At 37.7% G+C, this 23982-nt stretch overlaps 1 protein-coding gene across 6 annotated transcripts in view; it reads left to right on the top strand.

The window, feature by feature from the left end:
• cfap61 (cilia and flagella associated protein 61) overlaps positions 1–23982 on the top strand; it is a 203022-nt gene that overhangs the window by 28020 nt on the left and 151020 nt on the right. For 4 of the 6 annotated variants that reach the window (XM_069932362.1, XM_069932358.1, XM_069932359.1 and 1 more), the window contains 8 exons: positions 848–915; positions 1027–1150; positions 11796–11928; positions 14652–14805; positions 17242–17291; positions 17873–18039; positions 20294–20333; positions 21229–21368. In XM_069932362.1, coding sequence (XP_069788463.1) covers positions 848–915; positions 1027–1150; positions 11796–11928; positions 14652–14805; positions 17242–17291; positions 17873–18039; positions 20294–20333; positions 21229–21368 — 876 coding nt within the window. The remainder of the gene's footprint in view (positions 1–847; positions 916–1026; positions 1151–11795; positions 11929–14651; positions 14806–17241; positions 17292–17872; positions 18040–20293; positions 20334–21228; positions 21369–23982) is intronic. The other 2 variants (XM_069932361.1, XM_069932357.1) reach the window with 2 other exon arrangements.

A 23982-nucleotide genomic window follows, 5' to 3' on the forward strand; every position in this document is an offset into this window, starting at 1 on the left:
ATATACAGGAAAATATAAAGTGAGGCAACATGCTTTCATACAAAATGTCATGTGTCTTATGTTTTAGTGTGCACACGATTTGTCAATTGTAGTATTGTGAAGTTTTTTCCCCCACCTTTTTAAATACCTTTCTATATATAATTTGATTATTCAATGAGCCAGATTTCTCTATCTAGGCCACACTTCACAATCAGCCAATAGTATTCTAACAGGTATCTTTATTTGTTGTCCAAACATCATCCAGCCATTGCTTCTGCTGTGGCCATGTTATGAAGAAGCAATTAGGTCACAACTGGTGGATCCTGTGGTCGTGTACCGATATTTTGCAGTTCTTTACTGTTAAAGGCATTTTAACTACTTTCAAATGTCAGTAATAATCAGAGATAATTAAAAACAGTTCAAATTAATTTAAAATAAAGAAAAATATTTACATAATAAATGTATTTGAAGGCATATTTAAGTAATAGAAATTATCAAAAAAAACTTTCAAATTAAGTTAGACAAGGAAATCAAACATCACTGACTTGAATGCTACCTTTTCAATGTGAGTTCAAATGATATATTATGCACCCAAATGCCCAGCTCAGTATGTTTGCAGTCAAATGTTGTCATTCTGCTTTGCAATTCATGGGAATAAGATGCTATAGCTGGTGCATTTCCAAAAGCCAGCCTATTTGTTTATTTTTTTGCTAAATAATGGCTAACGTTCTAGAAAGGAGCTGTAGAATTAATGGAAATTATTTATCTTGCTGCAATTTGTGAATGACATTTGGCTCATTACTTCACAAGGCAATACCAGTGTCTAATTATGAAATGTTTCCATTTACTTCATTCACTCCTGCTTTAGGACCGTCTTTAATGCTGTCCAAGAACTACACTTCATAATTCTTTCTGTTGAAAAGAAAGTCGACTTGGGTAAAAGAACTTTTAAGTGAAATTTCAAAACCTTAATTTGTCATGTTCAATTCTGATAGTTATTTTTTTAAAATCAATTTTTGAATATTTTCTATCTTACTTTCTCTTCAGATCCAGCATTATCTCTCCTGTTTATACCTTTGCCACAGTTTAAGAAGATGTATGGTGTGCAGTGTTTAGTCACTGTGTGTTACAGAAAGGATTATGTTCCAGTATTACATATTCGTAAAGCGAGGTAATAAATATTCTGATGGGTACCCTCTCTCTGCATCTTCTGTGGCAATTGCAATGATTAACAATATTTACATATTCAAAAATGAACATAATTTCTTGATGTATTTTAACTGATAGCAAAATAAAGGAAGAATTTGAAGTTGATGCTTTTCATGTTCTCAGACATTTCAAAGTAATTTAAGCTACACAAATTACTTTTCGAAGCATAGTCACTGTGGCGAATCAGTTAAATATAGTAGCCAGTTTGTGCAGGTCAAGATTCATAGAATGTAATGACTGACTTTGTTCTTGTCATGCTAGAGATGTGATAAACGTTGACTAGAGTATTTGGTGCACTCCAAACCTTCTTAAATAATCCCATGGAATCTTTGCAAAATAAGCAATGTGCATCCAAAGTATATATACTTCGCAAAATTAGGTGGTTACCTGCTTCAGTAATTATACGAAACCATGTACGATTTGATAACATTGTTCTTATGGGGAAATTGTTTTCAAACAATGACTGCACTTAGTCAGACTTGAACAGCATGGAAACAGGCCTTTTGGTCCAATTCATCCTTGCAGATTAAACTGCCCAGTTGAGTTAGTCCCATTTGCTTGCTTTTGAACCACATTCTTGTAACCTTTTCTTATCCATTGACACTTTCCCATTATATCCTGTTATAATCTTTGACAACGATTTTCACTGTCTACTACACTACCATGTTTGGTGTCTTCTGCAAATTTACTAACTATATCAACCATGTTTCCATCCAAAACTTTAACATAGATAACAAACACCAGTGAACCCAGCACTAATCCCAAAAGCACACTTGTGGTCCTCGGCTTCCAATATGAAAAGCAGCTCTCCACTACCACTCTCTGACCTGAACCATGAAGCCAATCATGAATCCAGCTGGCTAGCTCACCCTGGATGCCATATGATCTAACCTTCCTGACCCACTTGCAATGCAGGACCACTCTGACTTCTTCAATTCTCTTGGTCACTTCTTCAAAAACATCAAAAAACTCAATCAAATTCACGAGACACAATTTCCCATACACAAAACCTTGCTGACTATCCCTAATCAGCCCTTGCCTTTTCACTTGTCTTTTCAAATGCAGGTAGAGCTTGTTTCTCAGATTCTGGTTTGTCCTTGCAGTCTTTCTTAAATGAAAGCACCACATTGCCCAATTTTCATCTTCCAGTGATTCAAATGTCTCTGCCAGGGCTCTGGCAGTATCTGTTCTGGCCTCCACAATGTTTTAGGAAACACTCAATCAAGCCCTGGGATTAATCTACCTTTAATACAATTAGTAATACAATTAGTACCTCATATTTTCTAAAGAAGATATAATTGAAGACATTACTATTCTCTTCCTGGAATTCCTTAGCTTCCATGACTTACTTTAACAGTAAAAGAAATATTCTTTTAAGACCTCATCCATCTCCTGGGGTTCTACAATAGATGACCACTTTGATTCTTAAGGGAATCAATTCTCTCCCTGGTTCACCCTTTGAATATGCTTCGAAAACCTCTCAAGATCTCTCTTATTTGTCTGCCAAGGTTATTTCATGTTCTCTTTTTGCTCTCCTGATCTTCATCATGTATTTCTACATTTTTTTATATTCCTTGGGGAATTCACCTGATCCCAGCCTCCTATACCTGACATATGTTATGAGCCAAAACCCAGCAGCAATAGATATTCACCAAGACAAATGGTTACTTAAACAAAAGTTGTTTTTAATCATCTTTAAACATGAAAACAGAATCATACTTTAGCTTATCACTGTTGACTTAACTAACCTAACTTAACGCCCTTCTAATTCTAAGCGCACGTGTGTGAGTGTGGTAAGGTTCTTGTCAGTTTTCAGAGAGGTTAGTTGTACATTGACACCCACAACTATTTAAAAAAAAAATCAGCCACTTCAGTGTCTTGCCAAAGAAACTTGCTCCCTCAGGGTTTTCCAGATGATAACATCTTTCTTTCAGGTCACCACAGTGCCTTTTTGTTTCTCTTATTCCAAGTGAAACATTAGATAGCCAGTTCTCTCCTCTTGCATGAACCACAAGGGCTTTGACCAGGCTGAAAAAAGCACTCACTCACAACCTATCTTCCAAATGGGGTTTTCCACAAGCTTGCCAGCTTGTCCTGTTCCAGTCCCAGTTTCTGCTGCTGACTGTAAAACTGTAGAACTGATCTCTCTCTCTCTCCCCATGAGTGAAAGCCTCTTTGACTCTCTCTGCTTGCAAAACCACATGACCCTCTTAGAACAGCAAGTTCCACTGCAGACAATCTGCGGTTCCAACAAGCTCTTTCATCTGTTGCCTTTTTGTAAACAACAATCCATTAATGAAGTCTCTTGGGCACTCTCCAAAGCATCTTCAAAGACTGTTGGCCCTGACAGCATGGAGCAGAGCTCTAGTATTTTAAAAAAAGATCTGTTTTAAAGTTTTTGTATGTGACCTACAATAAAACCTGCCTCAAATTATCTCCCAAAATCATATCTATATTCTGTTGCACATACTAATCTTTCTTTATCCTGGCAAGAGCTTCAATCTTCCTCATTAACCACATTCCCTGTGTTGCCAGCCTTGCCCTTTTCTTTATCTGAAACATGCTAGAATTGAACTCTCTTTTTTAAAACACTCTTGCGTACCAGACTGCTTCCTTCCAATCGACCTTTGCAAGTTCCTGTGTAATTCCATCAAAATGAGCCTTGCTCCAATTTAGGACTTTAACTTATGGAACTGTTAAATCTTTTTCCATAACTACTTTACAACAAATTTAATTATGGTCACTGATCCCAAAGTGCTCCTCCGCTGACACTTCATTCCCTTGATTTGTTTCATTTCCCCATCGGAGGTCCAACTCTCTTGTAGGCTCTTCAACATACTTCTTGGGAAAATTTTCTTGGAAACTTAGCAAAATTTGTCTCATCCAATCCCTTGCCACTTTGTCAGTCCCAGTCAATATTTGGGAAGCAAACATCATCTCCCATTACAATCCCATGATTCTTACAGCCATTTGTGATCTTCCTGTATATTATTCCTCTATTTCTTGCTGATTTTGGGGGAGTTATAGTACTATCCCATCAAAGTGATCACTCCCTTTTTATTTCTAAGTTTCACTCATGTGGCCCCACTAAACATTTCCCAGGAATAATCTCTTGAAAACTGCCATGATATTCCCTCTAATCAAAAGTGCAACTCTCCTTCCTCTCTTACCTTGGTTAGCATAGTGGTTAGTGGAATCCTGTTACAGTCTCAGCAGTCAGGACCGGGGTTTGAATTCCACACTGTCTTTAAGGAGTTCTCCCAAGTTCTGTGTAGGTTTCCTCCTGGAGCTCTGGTTTCCTCCCATTCTCCAAAATGTACCAGGCTGAAATAAGCACTCACAACCCATCTTCCAAATTGGGTGTGATTGGGCTGCACAGGCATGTGGCCCAAAAGGGCCTGTTACCGTGTCATATGTCTAAATTTAACACTAAAAATTAAATATATGTCCAAATTTATATCTCACCTGTGGCACTGCAGAACATTGAGTTGCTGGTCCTACCATTCCAAAACCATGTTTCTGTATAGCTGTCCCAGTCCCATGTGCCTATACATGGCCTGAGTACATCTGCCTTGCCATTTAAGCATCTTGTATTAATTAAATGCATTTTAGCCTATCAGACCTTCCTTGCTCCCTGAATTGCCTTTGTGTGTCCTACCTACTAATTTTGCTTGCTGTTAACTTCTATATTTGCCTCAAATTTCTCATTACATTACTGCTAGCAACATTTCAGGTTGTAAGATATGTTTGAATCAATTTCTTTGCTCACTCTCTTTGGTTATTACTCTAGGCTGCAATAGTGTGAGGGAAAACTTGTTCATAATTGTCCTGATGTTTGTCTGCTGGAGAGTTACTATTCTACAAGAAAGTTTGGTCGTGGTTTTATGAGCCTTCAAGAGTAGAATCTAGATGGTTAATAAAGATAATTTTGTGAGGAGAATATGTTTATCTTTATGTGAAAAATGCTTGTTCTCTTCAGTTTGTCTGCTTATTGTGATGAGCAGTAGAGGGCACCAAATACCATATCCTAAAAAGAGCTTTCACAAGATGTGAATTCATGAAACTACTGGTGACGGAAAAAAAATGCTGGTTTTACATTTACACTTTTTTAAAGCCTGTGTCAGTATATAGTATGTTATTGTAGGATAAATTTGCCAACTTTCCTACTGTACATATTATTTTGCTTTTGCTCATTGTATATTTAAAACAAAATTTTGGATGTCTAGGACAATTGTTAGGATTGCATTTCATAGAAAGAAATCGTTTTTCCTTTTTTTTATTGTTTTATTTATATTTTCAAATCAACTTGAAAACATGAAATTAATCAATTGCATAAAAGAAACATAATCTTATGATTCAATGTTGATTTTGATAAGAAAAAAAAACAAGGCCTCACCCTCCACCCCCCCACCCCCCCCCCCCCCACCACCCAGGGAAAAATAAGAAAGAATTATGCATATCTTTGCTGCACTTGGCTTTATTTACAATGGTGTTTGGTATCATTCTGCAGCTTCAGTCTTGAAGCTCAAATTTGTATCATTAACATATATCCAGGCTTGAAAGATTTCATTAGTTCAAATCCATCACTTGCAAAATACTCTGTTCTCATCTTGCAGCATTGTACGGTAAAAACAAAATGAACTCTTTGAAGGTTTGTCAAAACACTACCCTCATGAGACAAATGTACAAAGATAGGACAATAGGTGGTAATCATGAGCATTGAATTTCCAGTGAAGGAGGTGAAGATTGTCCTGGAAATGGAAATAATCCCAAATATGAAACACTTCAGACCTGCCAGAAATCCAGGTGTACCAGAAATGATTGAAACTCCCTTTAAATTTCACTTTGTCCTTACCACAGCAAGAGGGCATGCATTCCTGCTTTGGCTGCTTGTTTCTTTAAGTGTCAGTTGAGGTGTTTATTTTATTGTAATAAAGAAACTTGAGTTCTTTAATAACAACTATACCTTATTTCCTACAGCTCTCACTCCCAACCACATGGAGGTATCCATTTTGAATCTACTCCTGGCTGCAACACTAATATCTGACTCCCTCTAGTGGAAAGGATTTCACTAGCACATTATCCCTTTCCTTGAGATGCTTAATCTAACAACGTGACACACTAATACAGTGTTCATTTCAATTTAAAGTTCAACACAAACGTAAACACAAACATCAGCAGCGCTAACTTTTAAAATGTGCACTTTTTCTTTTAGAGATTCATCTGTCAGGTGCTTTGATAGTGTGTCCGGATCTTCTTAGCACAGGTGCTTGTGTTGGCTCTGCTGGCCTACTCTGTCTAGCACTGGTAGTGTTTCCTCTTTTGCTGTGCAGACTGGATCCTCTGAATTTGTCTGTTCCTGCAGTGTCTCTTGCATTTTCAGCAGGCTCTTTCAATTCATCTGCAGTATTTGACAGTGTCGGATCTTGGATTTACTTCCTCCAGAACAGTGGCCTTTTTGTCCAAAGTGTTGGAATCTCTGAGTCTCACTGTGTCGTGTTGTGCCAGTGGCCCTAAGCTTCTTGTTGACTTGTCATAGTTTGCTTTTTGTCTCCATTACAGATACTTTTGTTTTCATTCGACATCTTCGACATCTCCATTCTTGTTTGTGTCTCCAGAGTAGGTGTGTAGTCTATGTCCCATTAGAAGGTCAGCGGGTGACATGCCATGTTCAAGTGGTGAAGCTCTGTAACTCAATAGAGCTAGATAAGGATCTGAGCCACTGTCTTGTGCTTTCTTGAGCAACTGTTTAACTATATTATTTGATGGCATATAAGACCACCAGCTTTTTCCCCAAAAAACACCCGAGAAACTGTTCCAGGACTTGTATATGAAGGTGGCATTTTGGAGAGCAGGGAATTGCTGCCTGGCCCCAGAATCAGGGAGGGAGGGATCTCCTGCTGTCTACCCAGTATTGGGGCCTGGCCCCAGTATTAGGGAGGGAGGGGTCCCCCACTGTCTGCCCAGAATTGCTGCCTGACCTCAGTATCAGGGAGGGAAAGATCCCTCACTGCCTGCCCAGTATTTCTGCCTGGCCCTGATATCAGGGAGTGAGTGATCCCCTTCTGTCCACCTCAATTTGCTGCCAGGGGATAGAATTAGGGATGGAGGGAGCCCACCAGGGCCCGGGGCACCACTTGAAGCCACCCTAAGTGCTGCTACTGCCGTTCCTAACCCCACCGAGTGCCACTGTTGCTTCTAACACTAAACCCCCTCCCAAGCACTGCCACTCCTAACTCTAACCCCCCCCCCCCCCCCGAGTGGCACTACTGCTCCTAACACTAACCACCCCCCCAACCTGAGCACCGCTGCTTCTCCTCTGGACATAGACATACTCTTCCCTGTTCATCCTAGCAAGACCTGGCCTACCTCTAATACACTAAAACATGGATCTGCTAACCCATAAATACACTAAAACATGTACACTAAAATTTTTTAAATTCTTAATATTCCCAGCTGAAATGGGGGGCCTTGTATGTCAGTGGGTCTTGTATTGCTGTTAAATATGGTATATGAACTCCTTTCTCTGCTTTACCATTTGACTGTGGATGCAGAGGACTTGAAGTCACATGTCAAAAATCATACTCTTCTGCAAAGTTCTGGAATTCTCTACAGCTGTAGCATGGTCTATTGTCACTGTAGACAATTTGAGGAATTCCATGTCTTGCAAAGATCGATTTCATATGTTTGATCACACAAGCAGCAGACATGTTAGGAAACAACACAATCTCCGGATTGTTCAACAGATAATCAATAACTAGCAAGTAATTATTTCCATTCTTGTGGAGCAGATCAATATCAACTTTCTGCCTTGGTTCTGCTGATAAGTCAGTTGTGATCATGGGTTTGCTTTGCGTGATGTTTCAAACAGGTCTCACAGCTTGAAACCATCCTGTCAATGTTAGTGTTTATCCCTGGCCAATAAACAGCAGTTCTAGCCCTCTTGCATTTTTCCATTCCCAGGTGCCCCTTGTGCATCCTTTTCAATTACAATTCTGCTCTGTCTGAGTAGAAACCCATTGACAGCACTCAGCTCTGATGTTGAAGTATGGCTGACATTCACCTCTAGGCTATTCTTCATTCAGATTCTTGATGATCTTCTGTAGAACTGTCCTTTTCTGTTTCAGCTGTGATCTGCTTGGATTTTATGTCAGAGACAGGAAGAGATTCAGTGATCAGATTCTGTGGAACTCTCACAGTGTGCTTCACTCTGTGCCATTGCCCTGGATAATGCATCAGCTCACATAATAAGTTTCCCTGATGTGTACAGCCTCTTGACTAGGCTTAAGTTTTCACATGCTTTGTCACCAAGCAGTGATTCATGTCCTTCTGGGACTACCATGAACATGAGGTGATGTTCTTTATCTTAAACTTTCACCTTGAGTTTACATCACTTTTCCTTTCCACTCACAAAGCACTTTAAGTATTCTCTATGCCATAGGTGCTCTGTGATTAGTTATGGATTGCTTATGGTGGTATGTGGGTGGAAAGAAAAAGTTTGAAAACCACTGTTTTAATCATACCGAATTGACTCGTTATGTCCTTTGGTTTCATAACTCCAAAGGAAATGAGCCAATGTTAATTGTTCTGAAGCAAAATATTTCAATAACAATTGGGTCTAGAGCAATGATTCTCAACCTTCCCTTCTCACTCACTTACCACCTTAAGCAACCCCTTACTAATCACAGAGCACTGATGGCAGAGGGATTACTTAAAAGTGGTATGTGAGTGGAAAGAAAAAGGTTGAAAACCATTGGTTTACTTACACTTCTTGTGTTGATGCTCTGTCCATTGTCGGCTTTGAGGTGTACAGGATTTGCATAAATGATGTCACACTCACAGATCAAGTTGACATTTGCCCCTGTGTCCAGCTTGAATGGAATATTTGTTCCATTTGTATGCAATGACAGTCTTCTTATCCTCATCGACTCTGTAAATGCTTTGCTATTCAGTGTCTGTTGACAGTGTCTTTCTACACTACCATATCATCGAAGAGAGCATCACTGAGAGCAGTTTCTTCTATAGTTTGAATAGTGTGGACGCTTTTACTTCTGTTTTGTTTCCCTTTTGAAAAACATTGCTTTGCATAATGGTTCTTCCCTTTGCACTTATTACTTACTTTTTCATAGGTGTTTTGGTGCATGGTGAGTACCACATCATTTACACTTGAATGTCTCTCCACCTTTTTGTTGTTTCCTATATCTTGTTTTTTGTGTGTCCAGACAATATGGCTATGACCATGCCTTAATTTTCATTGGCTTTTGCACTACCAACAAACTTTTTCACATGCTGCCGATATAGTTCACTGGCATGGCATTGTAGAGCTCGTCGAAAGAATCAAAGACTTGTTGATCCAAACCAAGGCTTTTATTAGCAAAAGACAGGAGCTCTTCACAGGTGGCCGACCAGTCCGGAATGATCCGCCCTGGCTAGGGACACAACCCTTTAAGGCCCAGACAATAGGCTTAGCTCTCAGCCAATCGCTGTAAGCACAGTCTAGATACAGTAACTATATACATTGGTGATAGATCTGTACTATCACAGGCATATCTTCACAGCTCCAGCTAAGCTAAGCTCTGTCTTTCGCAGCAACCTCTGACTCACTTTCTTATCAATAATTCGAACACAGTTTGATCACTGATCATTGAATCTTGCCAAGATCAATAATTCGAATGCAGTTTGATCACTGATCATTGAATCCTGCCGAGATCAATAATTCGAACACAGTTTGATCACTGATCATTGAATTTTGCCGAGATCAACAATTTGAACACAGTTTGATCACTGATCATTGAATCTTGCTGAGATCAACAATGCCACATTCTTCCTTTTAGTTTTGTCCATTAAGAAAGTATGAAAATTCTCTGCATACCGTTGCATGTGCACATGAACCACGTACCTCTCGAATATTTCATTTTTCTTTGGTGAACAGTGTTCATCAAACATCTCAATGACCTTGTCAAACTTGTCCTGGTCAGCTGCCTCGGCAAAAGCAAATGTATTGAAAACCTCTAGTGCTTGAAGTCTTGTTATGTTAAGTAGCAAATGTCGTGGTTGATATTTCCAGTCCAATTTACAGAGTCAGGAGTCTTTATACTCTCCATGTTTTCTGCTGCTATTGACTGATTCTCACTCTGCACACTCCTTGTATTTCTTCCACTCCTGGTACCATGTGATGTTTGTTTTATGGTAATAAAAAACTTGGGTTCTTTTATAGCAACTATACTAGCTACAGTACTCACTCAAAATTTCATAGAGGCATACATTTTGAATCTCCTCCTAGCTGCAACATCTCTGACTCCCTCTAGTGATCAGAATTATCACTAGTGATTATCACTAGTGATTACAGCAGTGATTTGACTACAGCACAGGATCCTATGTTTTGTGCAGTGGGACCATTGCTTTGGTACTCAAGCATAACACATCATTATGTTGCCACTCAGCACTATTCAGGAAAGTAGCATTCTTCAATTTGTACTATTAGAATTATGGACCCTGAAAGTAATGAAGATAAAGCACTAATAAAACAATGGATCTTCCTTGGCTAAGCTAGTTATTGCTGAGGTTGAGGTTAAATGAAATGAATAAATTAACTTTAAAGTATATGATACCACAAGTAAATGCTGAATTGTTGAAATGTTGGCTGTGTTTCATGAGGTTTCAAGCTGTTATTTCTACAACCTTGAAGATGCTTGAAATTAGCTGTGGTCAATCAGACAAAGAATCCAGCAATTTCAGAAATTAGCAGCAGATTAGGTTGCTAAGCAATTTGCAAATACTGCAGGAAAGAATCTCACATCCTGTCTGCATCATTATCTTGAAGGCACTAAATTCTTCATATCAGCTCCATGCAGGATTCAAGTGAGGCAAAGGCTAATTGGTACAAGTGGAAGGATATAATATCCAAGTCTATAGCAAGAAGCTGTACATAGTTGCAGAATGCTTAGATATGGAAAAAAGACTTTTTAACACAGCTTGGCAGCAAAGCATTCTGAGCTGAGTTTCTCCAAGGACCTGACTTGATGAATATCAAATTTCCATAAAAAGCACACAATTAGCGAATATGGGGATATTGCCATGAGTTCAGGTCAGTGGCAGGAGATTTCTCAAGTTCGGTTCTCAGCCCACACAGTGATATTTCAAATAGTTTGGGTTTGTCCCATGAGTTCAACAGTAGAATTAGAAAGTCTGCAGAGTTGCCTGGATGACGGTATGAAAACAGGTTTTCATTTGTTGTTGATTGTTTCTGTTTACTCCTGGACCACTGCAAATGACCACAGACAAGATTCTTTGTGGCTTCTTCCACTGTTTCTAAATATTTCTGAAAATCATCTGACTTCTGTGTCTTCTAACATTTGGAAAATTCCACTACATCTTTACAAATATTTCAGTAATGATTTTTCAGACTCTTCCTAGTGTTGTCACTTTGGAATAAGATAATGGAAATTCAAAATCCTGTGCACTGCAAGGAATTAATTTGGAGATCATTTGTTTTGTAATAAAATATTGTTTACTGTTAAAGCCTTGGTGCATAATTATGTCAATACCATGAAGTAATTTCTAAAGGGAGCTGAGTCATTTCTGAACTGTGATCTTTGGTTCATCAGGATAGAGGATCGTGATGATATCACTCCTATTTTTAATGAAATGACTGACACACTGAGAACCATTTATGGTGAATACTTCTTAGCAGAATTAATAGAAGCTCAAGATGAAATGAACCATGCTGCTGTCTGTGAGGTACGTATTTTATCTTTCAAGTGGATTGTTTCTATCATGCCACAGACACCATTTCAAGTTAGGTTAAATGATCTCCATGTTTTGAATTTTATTCTTCATTGTGGATGGTGCTTACATTATATCACAATATATAAAGCACAGAATATGTACCAGTAACTCCAGTGGATTAAATGAAGAATTTAAAAACCAGTGGTATGAAAAGGTAGTAATAAATATTAAGTTCAACTGCAGGTAATATACAAAACAGCAGAAAGCAGTATATATTATTTGCTCATGTACCTCCAAGGTGGCTTTTAAAATCCGTGTGGTTGCAATGTTGGAGCTTGCAATTTTTCTTTTATATAATTGTCATTATGACCAATGGCTGTTAGCTGTCCATGATTCTCTGTGAGAGGCTGGTGATGAGTCACTCCTTGAACTGCCAGTAAAGGTCCGTCTTCAGTACTTCTTGTAGGGAGACCAATATTTTCACCCATAAAAATGGAAAATGAGTGTTCTGTTTTCATTTCAGGATCATGTGTAACCTGAAGAGGGACTTTGTAGGCTTGGTATTGTGACAGATTATAGATATGTTTTTGGGAGATAAATTGGGGAAGGTTTTTTAGTGTAGGTCACATACTAACACTTTAAAAGAGATCTTATTTAAAATTCTGGAGCTCTGGTCATGCTAGACCAGGACGACTCCAAGAGCCTTTGAAAAAGCTTTGGAGAGTGCCAATGAGACTTCACTAATGGATTGTTGTTTACAAAAAGGCAATAGATAAAAGAACTCCTTAGAGCTACAGGCTGTCTAGAGTGGAACTTGCTGTTCTAAGAGGGTCATGTGGTTTTGCAAGCAGAGAGAGAAAAACAGGCTTTTTTCTCAGAGAGAGAGAATTCAGTTCTGCAGTGCTACAGTCAGCAGCAGCAGTTGGGACTGGAACAGGACAAGCTGGCAAGCTTGTGGAAAAAAAAAACATTTGTAGATGGGATGTGAGTGCTTAGTTTAGCCTGTTCAAAGCCCTTGTGGTTCATGCAAGAGGAGAGGACTGGCTGCCTAATGTTTCACTTGAAATAAGAGAAACAAAAGGAACTGTGGTGACCTGAAAGAAAGAGGTTATCATCTGGAAAACCCTAATGGGGAAAGTTTCTTCAGCAAGACACTGAAGTGGCTAGTTACAAGGAATCAGTTGTGGGTATCCAGTGAACAACAAATCTCTCTTTGCAAACCTACAAAGAACCTTCCTGAGCGGTAACCATTTACCTTTCAAGCACCAAAGCCTGGTGAACTTCATAAATGTTAAATTCTGTGCACAGTATAAGAATTGCCTGCAACCAGTAAACTTGGAGGCGTGAGAAGTGAGATTGGACCCTGAATCAAAGACCTTTTCTGAATTTAAATACACATTACATAAATGTAGGCTTAGAATTAGAAGGGGATTGTTAGATTAGTTAAGTTGATAGTAATAAGTTAAAGTTTAAAGATAATTAAAAGCATGTTGTGGTAATTTAATGTATCCTATTGTAGTTGGTGTATCTTGTTTTGCTGCAGCAAGTATGTAGGACTTTGGTGTATTTCTATGTTATGTGTATGGCAATAAACTCTGATTATAGTATTCAGTATTGACTAAATCAAATGTCAATTCGATTAGGAATTAATTGTTTCAGAGCTAAATTTAGTGAGGAAAAATATTTATACAGTTCAAAGTTTACAGCCACATGTTCAGTCACATACAATGAGAATGTTTTGTGAGCCATCCAGCTAGATATTTCATGCATAATATACAAAGTATGATACAGAAGTGCGAAGTTACACAGAGAGAACAATTAGTATAGAGTAAAGACAGCGTAATTTTCCAATTGTGAGTATCATTTCAGGAATTCAATGCTCAAATCTAAGAATATAAGAAACAGAGTAGGCTACTCGATTCAATTTTTCTGCTCCCATATTCAATAAAATCATGGTTGACTTATTACCTACCACTTTCCAACACTAGTCAATGTCCCCTAATTCCATTAATATTGAGGAATCTATTGATTCCTCTCTTTGAAAATGTTCTGTGATTAAGCCTCCATAGCTATATTGGTAGAAAACTAAAAACCAACATTATTTTTAAGCTCTGGTTCTAACTCTGCCCAAGGAAAATTTTATTCCCACTTCTTGCTTTTCAGGTCTCCTAGGAATTTTGTATGTCTCTTGAGATCACCTCTTGATTGTTTCTATCTACTTCATCAATTTAAATATTTTCCTTAATATGTATTGTATGTGTGTTATGTCTGGCTATGTGTCTGCATGCTTGCATCAAGGACAGGGGAATGCTGTTACGTCAGATTATACTTGTGCAAACAGATGACAATAAACTTGAATTGACTTGATCTCTCCTTGTACAGCAAATTTGGCATTCCAGCAATCAGTTTGATGAATGTTTTTGTGCAGGGGAACTTCAAATAGGGCCAGAAATTCACTCTTATGTGCTATATACTTAAAAGTACACATACACACATTGAGACCTTTGTTGGCAGGTTTACCTAAGGCATGTGCAAATATCTTGTCCATTTCTTCCTCTGCTAAATGTGCCATGGGTGAATATATTTAAAGTCATAAAAATGAGAGACACATTGTTGGATTTTTAACTTAGCAGTTATTCCATTTATAAATATGTTGTAAATAGCCACAATTTAGTTTATTTCTGCAAGCATGCAAAGGAATAATAGGTTCAATCATGTTTTTATATGGCATGCAGGTAAACAACACTGCAGTGGGTTTCATAAGTCTGTGCAGTGAAGTAAATGTTGAGTTACTGAACAACTGCTTTGATTTGCGCCCATTTCACGGTCTTCGTAAAGGTCCTTCTGAGAAATTGAATGCGCTGACTCTGAGAACAGCAAAATCACCAGGTATGAAGTTTCCCATTGTCTCAAAACATCAAAGCAAATGCTTAAACTGATGAACATATCTTTGAATTTTTGTCACCTATTCTAAATATGAAAAGATTAACTGTAGTCCAGAGTGATGATAGGAAAACTTGCCACTTTCAATTTTATAGTTCTGTAGTAGAAATAGGAAGATATATCAGATGAATACATAGCTGTACAGGTAGTGCATTGGAATTCATGGGATATTGGCACCAGTATATTCTGGAGAAGTTGAATGTGTGCAGGACTTGGACCATTGTCTTTCAGAGGTGTTTGCTATTTAAAATGGGAAACTAAGCAATGAAAAGACATGAAAGGCAGAAAAGGAGAATGTGAAACCAAGGTCAGGAAAAAAATGTCTTTACTGAGAGGGCAGTGATCCTACATGACTTAATGTGACTTAATAACTAAGCAGTGGAGAACAAGGGGACAAAAGAAATAAATGGGTGATACAGTGCTGGGCAGGGATGATTAATTAACACGAGGGATAAAAGACGAGTGAATGATTAGAAGCCAGGTGACAAAACAAAAAAAAAAGTGTCTGGTAGAGCAGAATCCTTACCCTGGTCGAGAAAATGGGAAAACTGGGTAAAGTCTAATGTTGAGGCCAGCAAATTGTGATATGTATAATTGAAAGATGAAGTCAACTTTTGTTGAACAATTATTGAGTTTCATTGGACATAAGGGAATAAGGTAGAGGATATGTATGACAAGTAATCAGAAATCATGGTCACATTTGTGGAATTTATGGAAGGATTCAGCATAGTAATGATCCCAATATACATTTGTTCCAACATTTAGTGAGAGATAGATGCATGTGGAAAATATGTTTAATGTCCTAGCCTGTGGATGGGAAGTGATGAAGATGATTTGATCTCCTGTTATGGCTCTCAGTCACAGGAAGGGAACTAGGTGTAAGAAGTGATGTATAATTAAACCAAGGAGTGCAGGAGGTAATGTTCACTTCAAAATCCTATTAATGTTGTTGATGGTAGATATAACCAAAAATGATTCTTGGCAACTGGAGTAAAAGTATGTTAAGTAGGATCTATCATGGTGGATAGAAAGGGGAGCAAAAATACATAAAGTTAGATGTGGTGAGTGTTCCATCTGACTGGTTGAACTCACTAGTTTGAAAAAAAGATAGTTTTTCATTTGAAAGGAGAATGCCAAGAAAAATGATTTAAAGAAAAATAAAAGCAGTGCTTAGCATTGAGTCAAGTTTGAAAGCAGTTCAGATTATAACAGGAAACAATAGAAAAAACAGGCTTGTTGTTTTGAGGAATATACATTGGAAATTTCCAGAGGAGATCAATAATTGACATGGATGTAATGGCATTGTACTAACACTGATATTATGGACATGGAAGGTGTTAATATTGGTTTAGCTTTGCACAAAATTACTACAGCAAGAACTTACCTTTTGTATAATGCCATTAAAGCATTATACAGGTCGAGTACCTCTTATCCGAAGATCCAAAAACCAATGAATAATTGAGCACTGACACAATGTCACAAGTGAAAAAAAAATTTGACACTTGACTTGCCCATGTGGGGCTCTGATACTCTGTTGGCACCAGTTTGATTACAACAGCAAAAAAAAAAGAAATCTTTGCTCTGGTCGGGAAGATACCAAACTGAGCTGGGTCCTGGTCTTTAGCATTGGCTGCAACCGGAGTCAGTGACGGAAACTCTATTCTCAACACCAGGTGTGGTGCCGTTTGCATTGAAGAAGGTGTCTCTTGCACCTGGGTAGGAATGGGGACCGTAGCCAAAGACCTGCAATGGCAGTTGGGGACTGGCAGCGGTGGGGAGGTAGTCTCTTTTTGTAAGTAGAGATCAAGTTTTTTTTTGATAAGTACTAAACATTATTTCATGTGGATTTTCCACTTGTGGCATCATGTTGGCACTTGAAAAGCTTGACATTGTTTTTTGTTGCTGTTTAACCACTGATGGTGTTCTAATAATGCTACTGTGCTGCTTAGTTCCAATGTTCTAAAATCTGAAAAAACCCAAAATCCGAATAACGTCCAGTTCCAAGCATTTTGGATAAGGGGTACCTGACCTGTAACATCTGAAGATGTTTTATGGGAGAAAAACCTTTGCACAAAGCAAAAGGAGGAAGAATTAGATTTGATAACCCAGATCTTGGTCAAAGAGGCAGGCTTTAAGATGAAGAATGGGAAGCAGATGAAATAATTTAATCTCTCCCAGACAATTTGGTAGAGAAGTGAATATAACTTGTGAGCAGCTTTGTTGACCTTCCATAATTATTATGAGGAATTGATGCTTGGAAGGAGTGTAAATTAAAATATAAAATATGTATAAACCAAGGCTATTTGATTATAAGCAAATAAAATATATATTACCCTGTTCTGACAATGGTTAATTGAAAAAATTCTGTTTTTCTATTGACAGTAAAGGAAGACATTTTACCTTCACATTCTGAAGACAATGCAGATGAAAAGGTAAGATACCTTGAATAAAGCAAATTAAGGTGTATTAAAAATATTTGAATCAAAAATATAGCTTTAGGAGTGGTCACCACCAAAGTTACATTTCTCTACCTGTTCAAGTACAATCGGTTGTGGCAGCATTATTAATAATTTATTCTGGAGTTTTTTATTTGTCAAGTGATCACAGTTTTATTTGCCATTTTTATGTATTTTTTTTACCATCAGTACAGTTTGGGCTTCTCAATGTGCATATTTAAATGATGATAATTCCTTCAGTGTACACTTGTTTTTGCGAGCCTTGCTATGATTCCCAAAACTTAATACATCTTCACATTTTTAGTTGCTGTTCTTAAAAGGTAATGCCTACTGAGAATAATGTACTGTCTAAAAATGTGAGCAATTCCATCATAACTATGCTTGAAAAATGCAAGAACTGCAGATGCTGGAGACAGTGGAGGGACTCAGCAGGTCAGGCAGTTTCCATGGAAAGAAATAGTCAGTGAATGTTTTGGGTCAGACTGCTTTATTGAGACTGTACCTGTACACAATATAACTGTGCATGATATGTCATTCTTCACCTATTCTTGCTGCAGAAAGAAGAGACCAACCAGGATGAAACTAATAGAGCACCACATAGTGATATCAGAAATCAAGTCACTGAAAGAGCAGAGAACAGCCAAGTGGTTTCCCCCAGACTGACAGATGCACCAAATGTATTTTGTATACAGTTGTTCTGCATGGATGAGAAATATGAAACAAGGTAAGTACCAGGATCATGTAAATTGTAAGAGTACATTTGAAAACACAATTTCTTGTGAATTTAAAATAGAAATGTGAAAATAAAGGCTTTCAGGAAGTGGAGTGAGACCATTTAGAGGGCTCTGCTGCAAAATGAAGAAGAGGAAAAGTACAGGAGGATGGAAAAGCATAAGGCAGCAGACTCAGGGCCAAGTCATAAAACTGGATATGATTCAGTAGTTTGGTGATGTGAAGTAACAGTAGTTTAATGATGAGGAATTTAAATTTGTTCTTCTTGAAATTAGGTCATCTAGAATTAAATAAATATCTTAAATTAATGATATCATGAATAAACAATGCCTTTGCAGACAACTCTACTACCTGATCAATACATAAACATGCTGAAAAAACTCATCAGGTCACGTAGCAGCTATAGGAAGTAAATGGTAACCGATGTTTGGGTCACGAGCCCTTCACCAATCTTACTGCTGATTTTACAGACTCTTGTGTGTACCTTTTTGCTTTTATGGCTGGAAGTATCAGGAGTCAAACAAGTATGGAGCTTTTTGGAATAATCACCAAAGGTCTTGTGTATTAGGCTGTGTCCCCATCTCCCTTCAATCCAAGGCTGACATTAATCTATCTTACTGAGAGAATGCTGCGCTGCAGGAGAAGCTGCTTTATAAGTTAAACTAAGTTTTCATCTCCTATTTGGCTTGGAAAATTTTCTATAGCACTACATTGAAGAAAACCAGCTTCCTTGTCTTTGTAATCAAGATTATTTGATCATTATCTCATAGTTATTTGTGATTCCTTACTACGTGCAAATTATCTGTCAAAAGTTTCTTATGTTACAAGAGTGAAAATACCATATTACCTGTAAAGCCATTAGGTTCTGAAAACCACTCTATAAATGTAAGTCTTTTCAAAGGGGCCATTGCATTGAGTTCAAATATATCTAAAGCAATGTTTTATTTCAAGAAAGAGCTGAAAGTCGTTGAGAGTATGCTCGAACTTTCTACCCTTTTTACACGTGCAGCCTTTGTGCAGAAACTAGAAAGGCAGAAGGTTGTACTTTGTCCACTGGAGAAATAGTAGCAGGAAGTTGTCAATGAGGTGGAGAGCAGAGCACGATGCCTCATATTTAGGTGTAATGTAGAAAAAATGGATGGCCTGGCAAGCTTGGTCACAGTCAGGTTGGTGTTTAATTGGAAGAAATTTCGATTAAATTCTTTTACTAAAAATAAGTATCTACCATCAGTTGCTGGACATTGAAGTGCTACAAAATTTTAAGAAAAAAATAATAACTATTTTTGTTAAGCTGACTATCCTTGTAGTTTGAAAAGTAATTTGAGGTTGAGCAGCATTGCAAGAGCACAGAACTGAAATAGAATTTTGTACATCAAAATGAAGAACTGCAACCCATTAATGAATTTTCCTGAAATAAATGTCTTTTGCTCATCGGTAAGCAACAAAGTAAGCAACAATCCAATTCAAACGTGAAGTTCATATTGGTGTTCAACACTTGCACCAGTCGATAACAATTGACCACACCAAACAGCCCAACCAGAACAACTTGAAAAGCTTTGAATTTCGAGCATTCTCATTGAACTCTCAAGCCATTGCACTCCATATGCATTATACACAATAATTTTCTGTGATAAATTGGTGTGAACCTTCCATGAGGTGCCATATTATTTTTGCATTCACGATTGAATTTAAATTTAGACATACAGCATGGTAACAGGCCCTTTCAGTCCATGAGCCCGTGCCATCCAATTGACTTACATCCCTGTATGTTTTGAAGGGTAGGAGGAAACTGGAACACCAGGAGAAAACCCACATTGACATGAGGTGAATGTGCAAACTCCTTATGGACAGCGCTGAATTCGAACCCTGTTTTCTGGCGCTGTAACATCGTTGGTATGCTAACCATGTCACCCAATGGGTAATATCTGTTCACCTGCTCATTGCGATTCAGATTTGCATTAGGCAAAATTTATGGCTTGGTGAATACTGTATAACTTTGAAAGGGAATAATGGTACAGGGTTTGTCACAAAAATTACTAAAACATTAGGTTACTTTTCCCAGTCAGATCCTGTATTTGTATAACTTAAGCACTTCCAAAAAAGTAGTAAAGCTGCTATCAGAAATGTCCTGAGGATATTTATATACAAACATACAAAGTAAATGCAAGATATTAGACATTTTGATCATCTGGCTAAAGTCCATGACCACGAGCGGTAAATATTATTTGTCTCTTCTTTGTTTGCAGATCTCAGGACTTTTTGCCCTATATATTTAACCTCTATCCAGTAAGTGACTCCTAAATTATTTTCACTTATGGTATTATAAACTGAAGCTCATTAAATATATGGAACAATATGTAAGTAAACATCTATAAACCAATTGATTAGATTATTTTTATTGTGTTAGACCAAAAGCATTAATCTCAATTAGAAACAAGAAATATTGGAGATATTCAACATGTCAGCAGCATGTGTGGAGCAGTAAGTGGGGTTAATATTTCAGATTAATGATCTTTCATTGGAACAAATTAGAGAGCTTTGCTAAATCATGTCATGCCTTGACTGGATACTATTTGCATAAAGGGTGGCACAGTTGGCGTAGCGGTTAGGGCAAAGCCTTTACAGTGCCAATGACCGTGACCGGACCGGAGTTCGAATCCCACACTGTCTGTAAGGAGTTTGTACGTTCTCCCTGTGGTCTACGTGGGTTTTCTCCAGGGCACTGGTTTCCCCCTACTATTCAAAAATGTACCGGGATGTAGGTTATTGGGTGGCATGGACTCGTGAGCCAAAATGGCCTATTACCATGCAGTATCTCTAAATTTAAAAAAAATTAAAATATATTTAGTGATATAATGAGTGGATTATTGAAAAGCATAAAGAATGTCATTGGATTGCAAATTTCTAAATTCAATATATCAGTAGTCAATTCTTAAGACTTTATCAAGTTTGTATGTTTTAACATAACTATAAATTAGCATGCCTATTGTTGTCCCAGAGAACTGTCTTTGTAAATAATAAATGAATAACTTAAATAAAATAAATGGAAGGTGCTCAATTACTCAATATTAACTGTGATTTTTAAAAAATGAATGAATATAGCACTCTGTTGAGATATGAGGATGGCCAATGCATTGATATAGAAACTATTATTAACTTTTTTTGGTACAAATGAATACAGGACAGAGACTTTTGCATTATGACTGTACCTCATGTAGTCCCTGAGTTTCCCCTGCTGAAGGAATTTGTCCGAGTTGTGCCTTACAGCAAGACCACATTATCCCATGAGTTGTACGTCACTCATCGAAAAGGTTTGCTAAAGTAAGAAATACTTAATGCCTGTTTAATATCAAGTAAAGTGTTTTTATTTTTCATATGCAATCGATAATCTGTACAGATCATAACCAGGTCAACAGTTGACATAAATATGGAATGTGTTGAAAACACTTGGCAGGTTAGGCAGCATTTGTGGAAAGAGAAACATATATGGTTTTTACACACAAGTTCCAATAATGCACTGTAATAACTTTGCAAACTTACCTCAGGAGTGGCCATTTACAGAGGAAGCACATTTACACTGACTTCCTCTGTTGTGGTGATAGTCGGAGGGTGAACATGGGTTGACGTCAATTCAGGTGTGCAACGTAAGTCTGACGCACAGCTTCACTGCATTGACATCGTCATTGACATCATTAACCTGCGTCTAAAAGGCCTCCAGAAGGAAGAGGAAAATGGCTCTCAATCCACAGATCATATTAAAGGTGGCAGTGTGTGTACGTTTAGCATTATGTGAACGAACCTTAATGGAACTGTTCCATCCTTTTTTGTATGTATACAAGATGATTAGTTATGTGCTTTTTGTAAAATTTATATATTAAACTCAATAAAAATATTTTAAAAAGAAGTCGAATGTCTCCTTGGTTTGCTGCAGATTTAAAACTCCCATGTTGCCTGTAATCGCGCAGCATCAGGAATCATCATTTATTATCCCATTTTTGTGGATCGCCTGCAGTTCAGTTCAGATTGCAAGCAAAAATGTCTAGAAAATATCTAGGGGTCTGGCAGGAAAAATGTTGGGATAGAAATTAGCTTCTAATTTCCATTCCAACCTTTTTACACAGCCTGCATTGCAGGAAATTTGCGCAAATTTCCCGCCATGTAAAAGTCATAATAGTTAATGTTTCAGGTCAAAGGTCTCTTGTAAGAGCAGGGAAAGAGACAGAACAAGTGAGTTTTCAGTTGCAAGAAATTGGGGGCAGAATAAGGGGTGAAAGGGAACTTTGCTGATAGGGTGATGCTGGGGTTTCTGTGGTGACAATCAGTTGATAAAGCCATCTGGTTTATAGGTTAATGAGAGAAAGAAAAGACAGGCAAGGGAGCTGTGTTGATAATCCCATTTGATCATATTATTGCAATAAATGTTATTAACATAAAAGATCTTAATGATGTGCTGCAGCAAATAGAACCTTTAATATCACAAAACATTTTTTCTGTCTTTCCAGTGTGATGAACTAACAACCCTTTTAATTTTTGTTTGGGACTAAAGGGCCTTTGTTAGCACTAACAAAGGAACAGCAATGGAAATTTCACCAGTGGTAAATTCAAAATAATCGTTTTTTCTATTCAACTCTTAAGGATGCAAATTTCTTATCTCTAAACTTTAAATTGAACCCCACTCTGCACAAATGTAAATGTGTGTGTGGATAAAGACCCAAACTCTGAAAAGTCAATTTTAAAACTTCAGCATCATTTTAGTCTTGCTTGAAGGTCTTAAATTTTCAGTTCAGAAATAGTTATAAAGTGGTTTTTAAACATCACACCTTCAGGCCTCTTTAAATTCACAATCCTTTCTTTGAAAGAAATTCTTCAAACAGAAATGACCATCTTCTCAGCCACAAATGTATCTCCTGTGAATAGGTCAATACAAGACCTGTCTTTCCAGGAGGTCAAATCTTCTTCTCTTGAATGAAGACTTTGGAATCTGTGTTCCCAAATAATGAAACTGCCCTCTTTATCTTAAAGAGACAGTCAGAAATAGGCTTCTCTTTTGAAATTCTGTGTCCCCATTTTATTAGGAGTAACACATAATAGCACCTATTCTGGTTATTGTAATTCAACTCTGTCTTCCACAAGGTTCAAACTCCTGTGTGTGTCACAGGGTTTTGACTTCTGAAACTGATGCAAAAATGTCTGGATTCGATAATATATTTCTCCAAATCATGTGACAGTTACATTATCAATGAGGATGGTCCCAATTCTTTGAAACCACATGACTATTCATTTCATTTCTGCAAAATTTCTTGCCTTTTCCAAAACCACTCCATATTCATAACAACCTCTGATCTCATCTCTGTTCAAGAGGCTTAAGTGGTTTTATGATTCAGGAAAGTCTAATAAACCTGTTTTTGTTTAAACAGATGGCTTCCCTCAACAGTTCTTCGTGAGTATTTCAGTATTTAAGTTTTTAAATAAAGCAAACACTCCATTGTCCTTGAATAATTAAGACCCACTTCAGTTCCCTTAGCTCTTTCTTTCTAGATGCTGTGACTCCGAAAGATGACCTCACTTCTGAGGTATGAATGTGTGTAACCCTGTAACCAACCCACAGCTAACCTAAGATATATTTAAAAGAAGTAGCTTGATATTAATCTTAATATTAGCGCCGTGTAGTGGGTTGCACTGATCCACAAACAAACTGGGTCACAGAAGTGCAGGCTTGTGTGGTGCTAAGAGCCCCGAGACACTGGAAGCATTACCAGCCCTCCAGGCAGATGTCACACTGGTCCCGGGGGCGGCAATGTATCAAAGGGTTTGGGCTTATAAGCTCACATGGAAGTTCCAGTAAAATCAATTAACCCGACTCACACCAACTACTGTGTCTTTGTTCATTACATTTGGTGACCCTGATGGCCCAAATCAGCAAATTTGGACCTCA

This window comes from Narcine bancroftii, chromosome 4 (assembly GCF_036971445.1).
Source record: "Narcine bancroftii isolate sNarBan1 chromosome 4, sNarBan1.hap1, whole genome shotgun sequence".
Lineage (NCBI taxonomy): Eukaryota > Metazoa > Chordata > Chondrichthyes > Torpediniformes > Narcinidae > Narcine > Narcine bancroftii.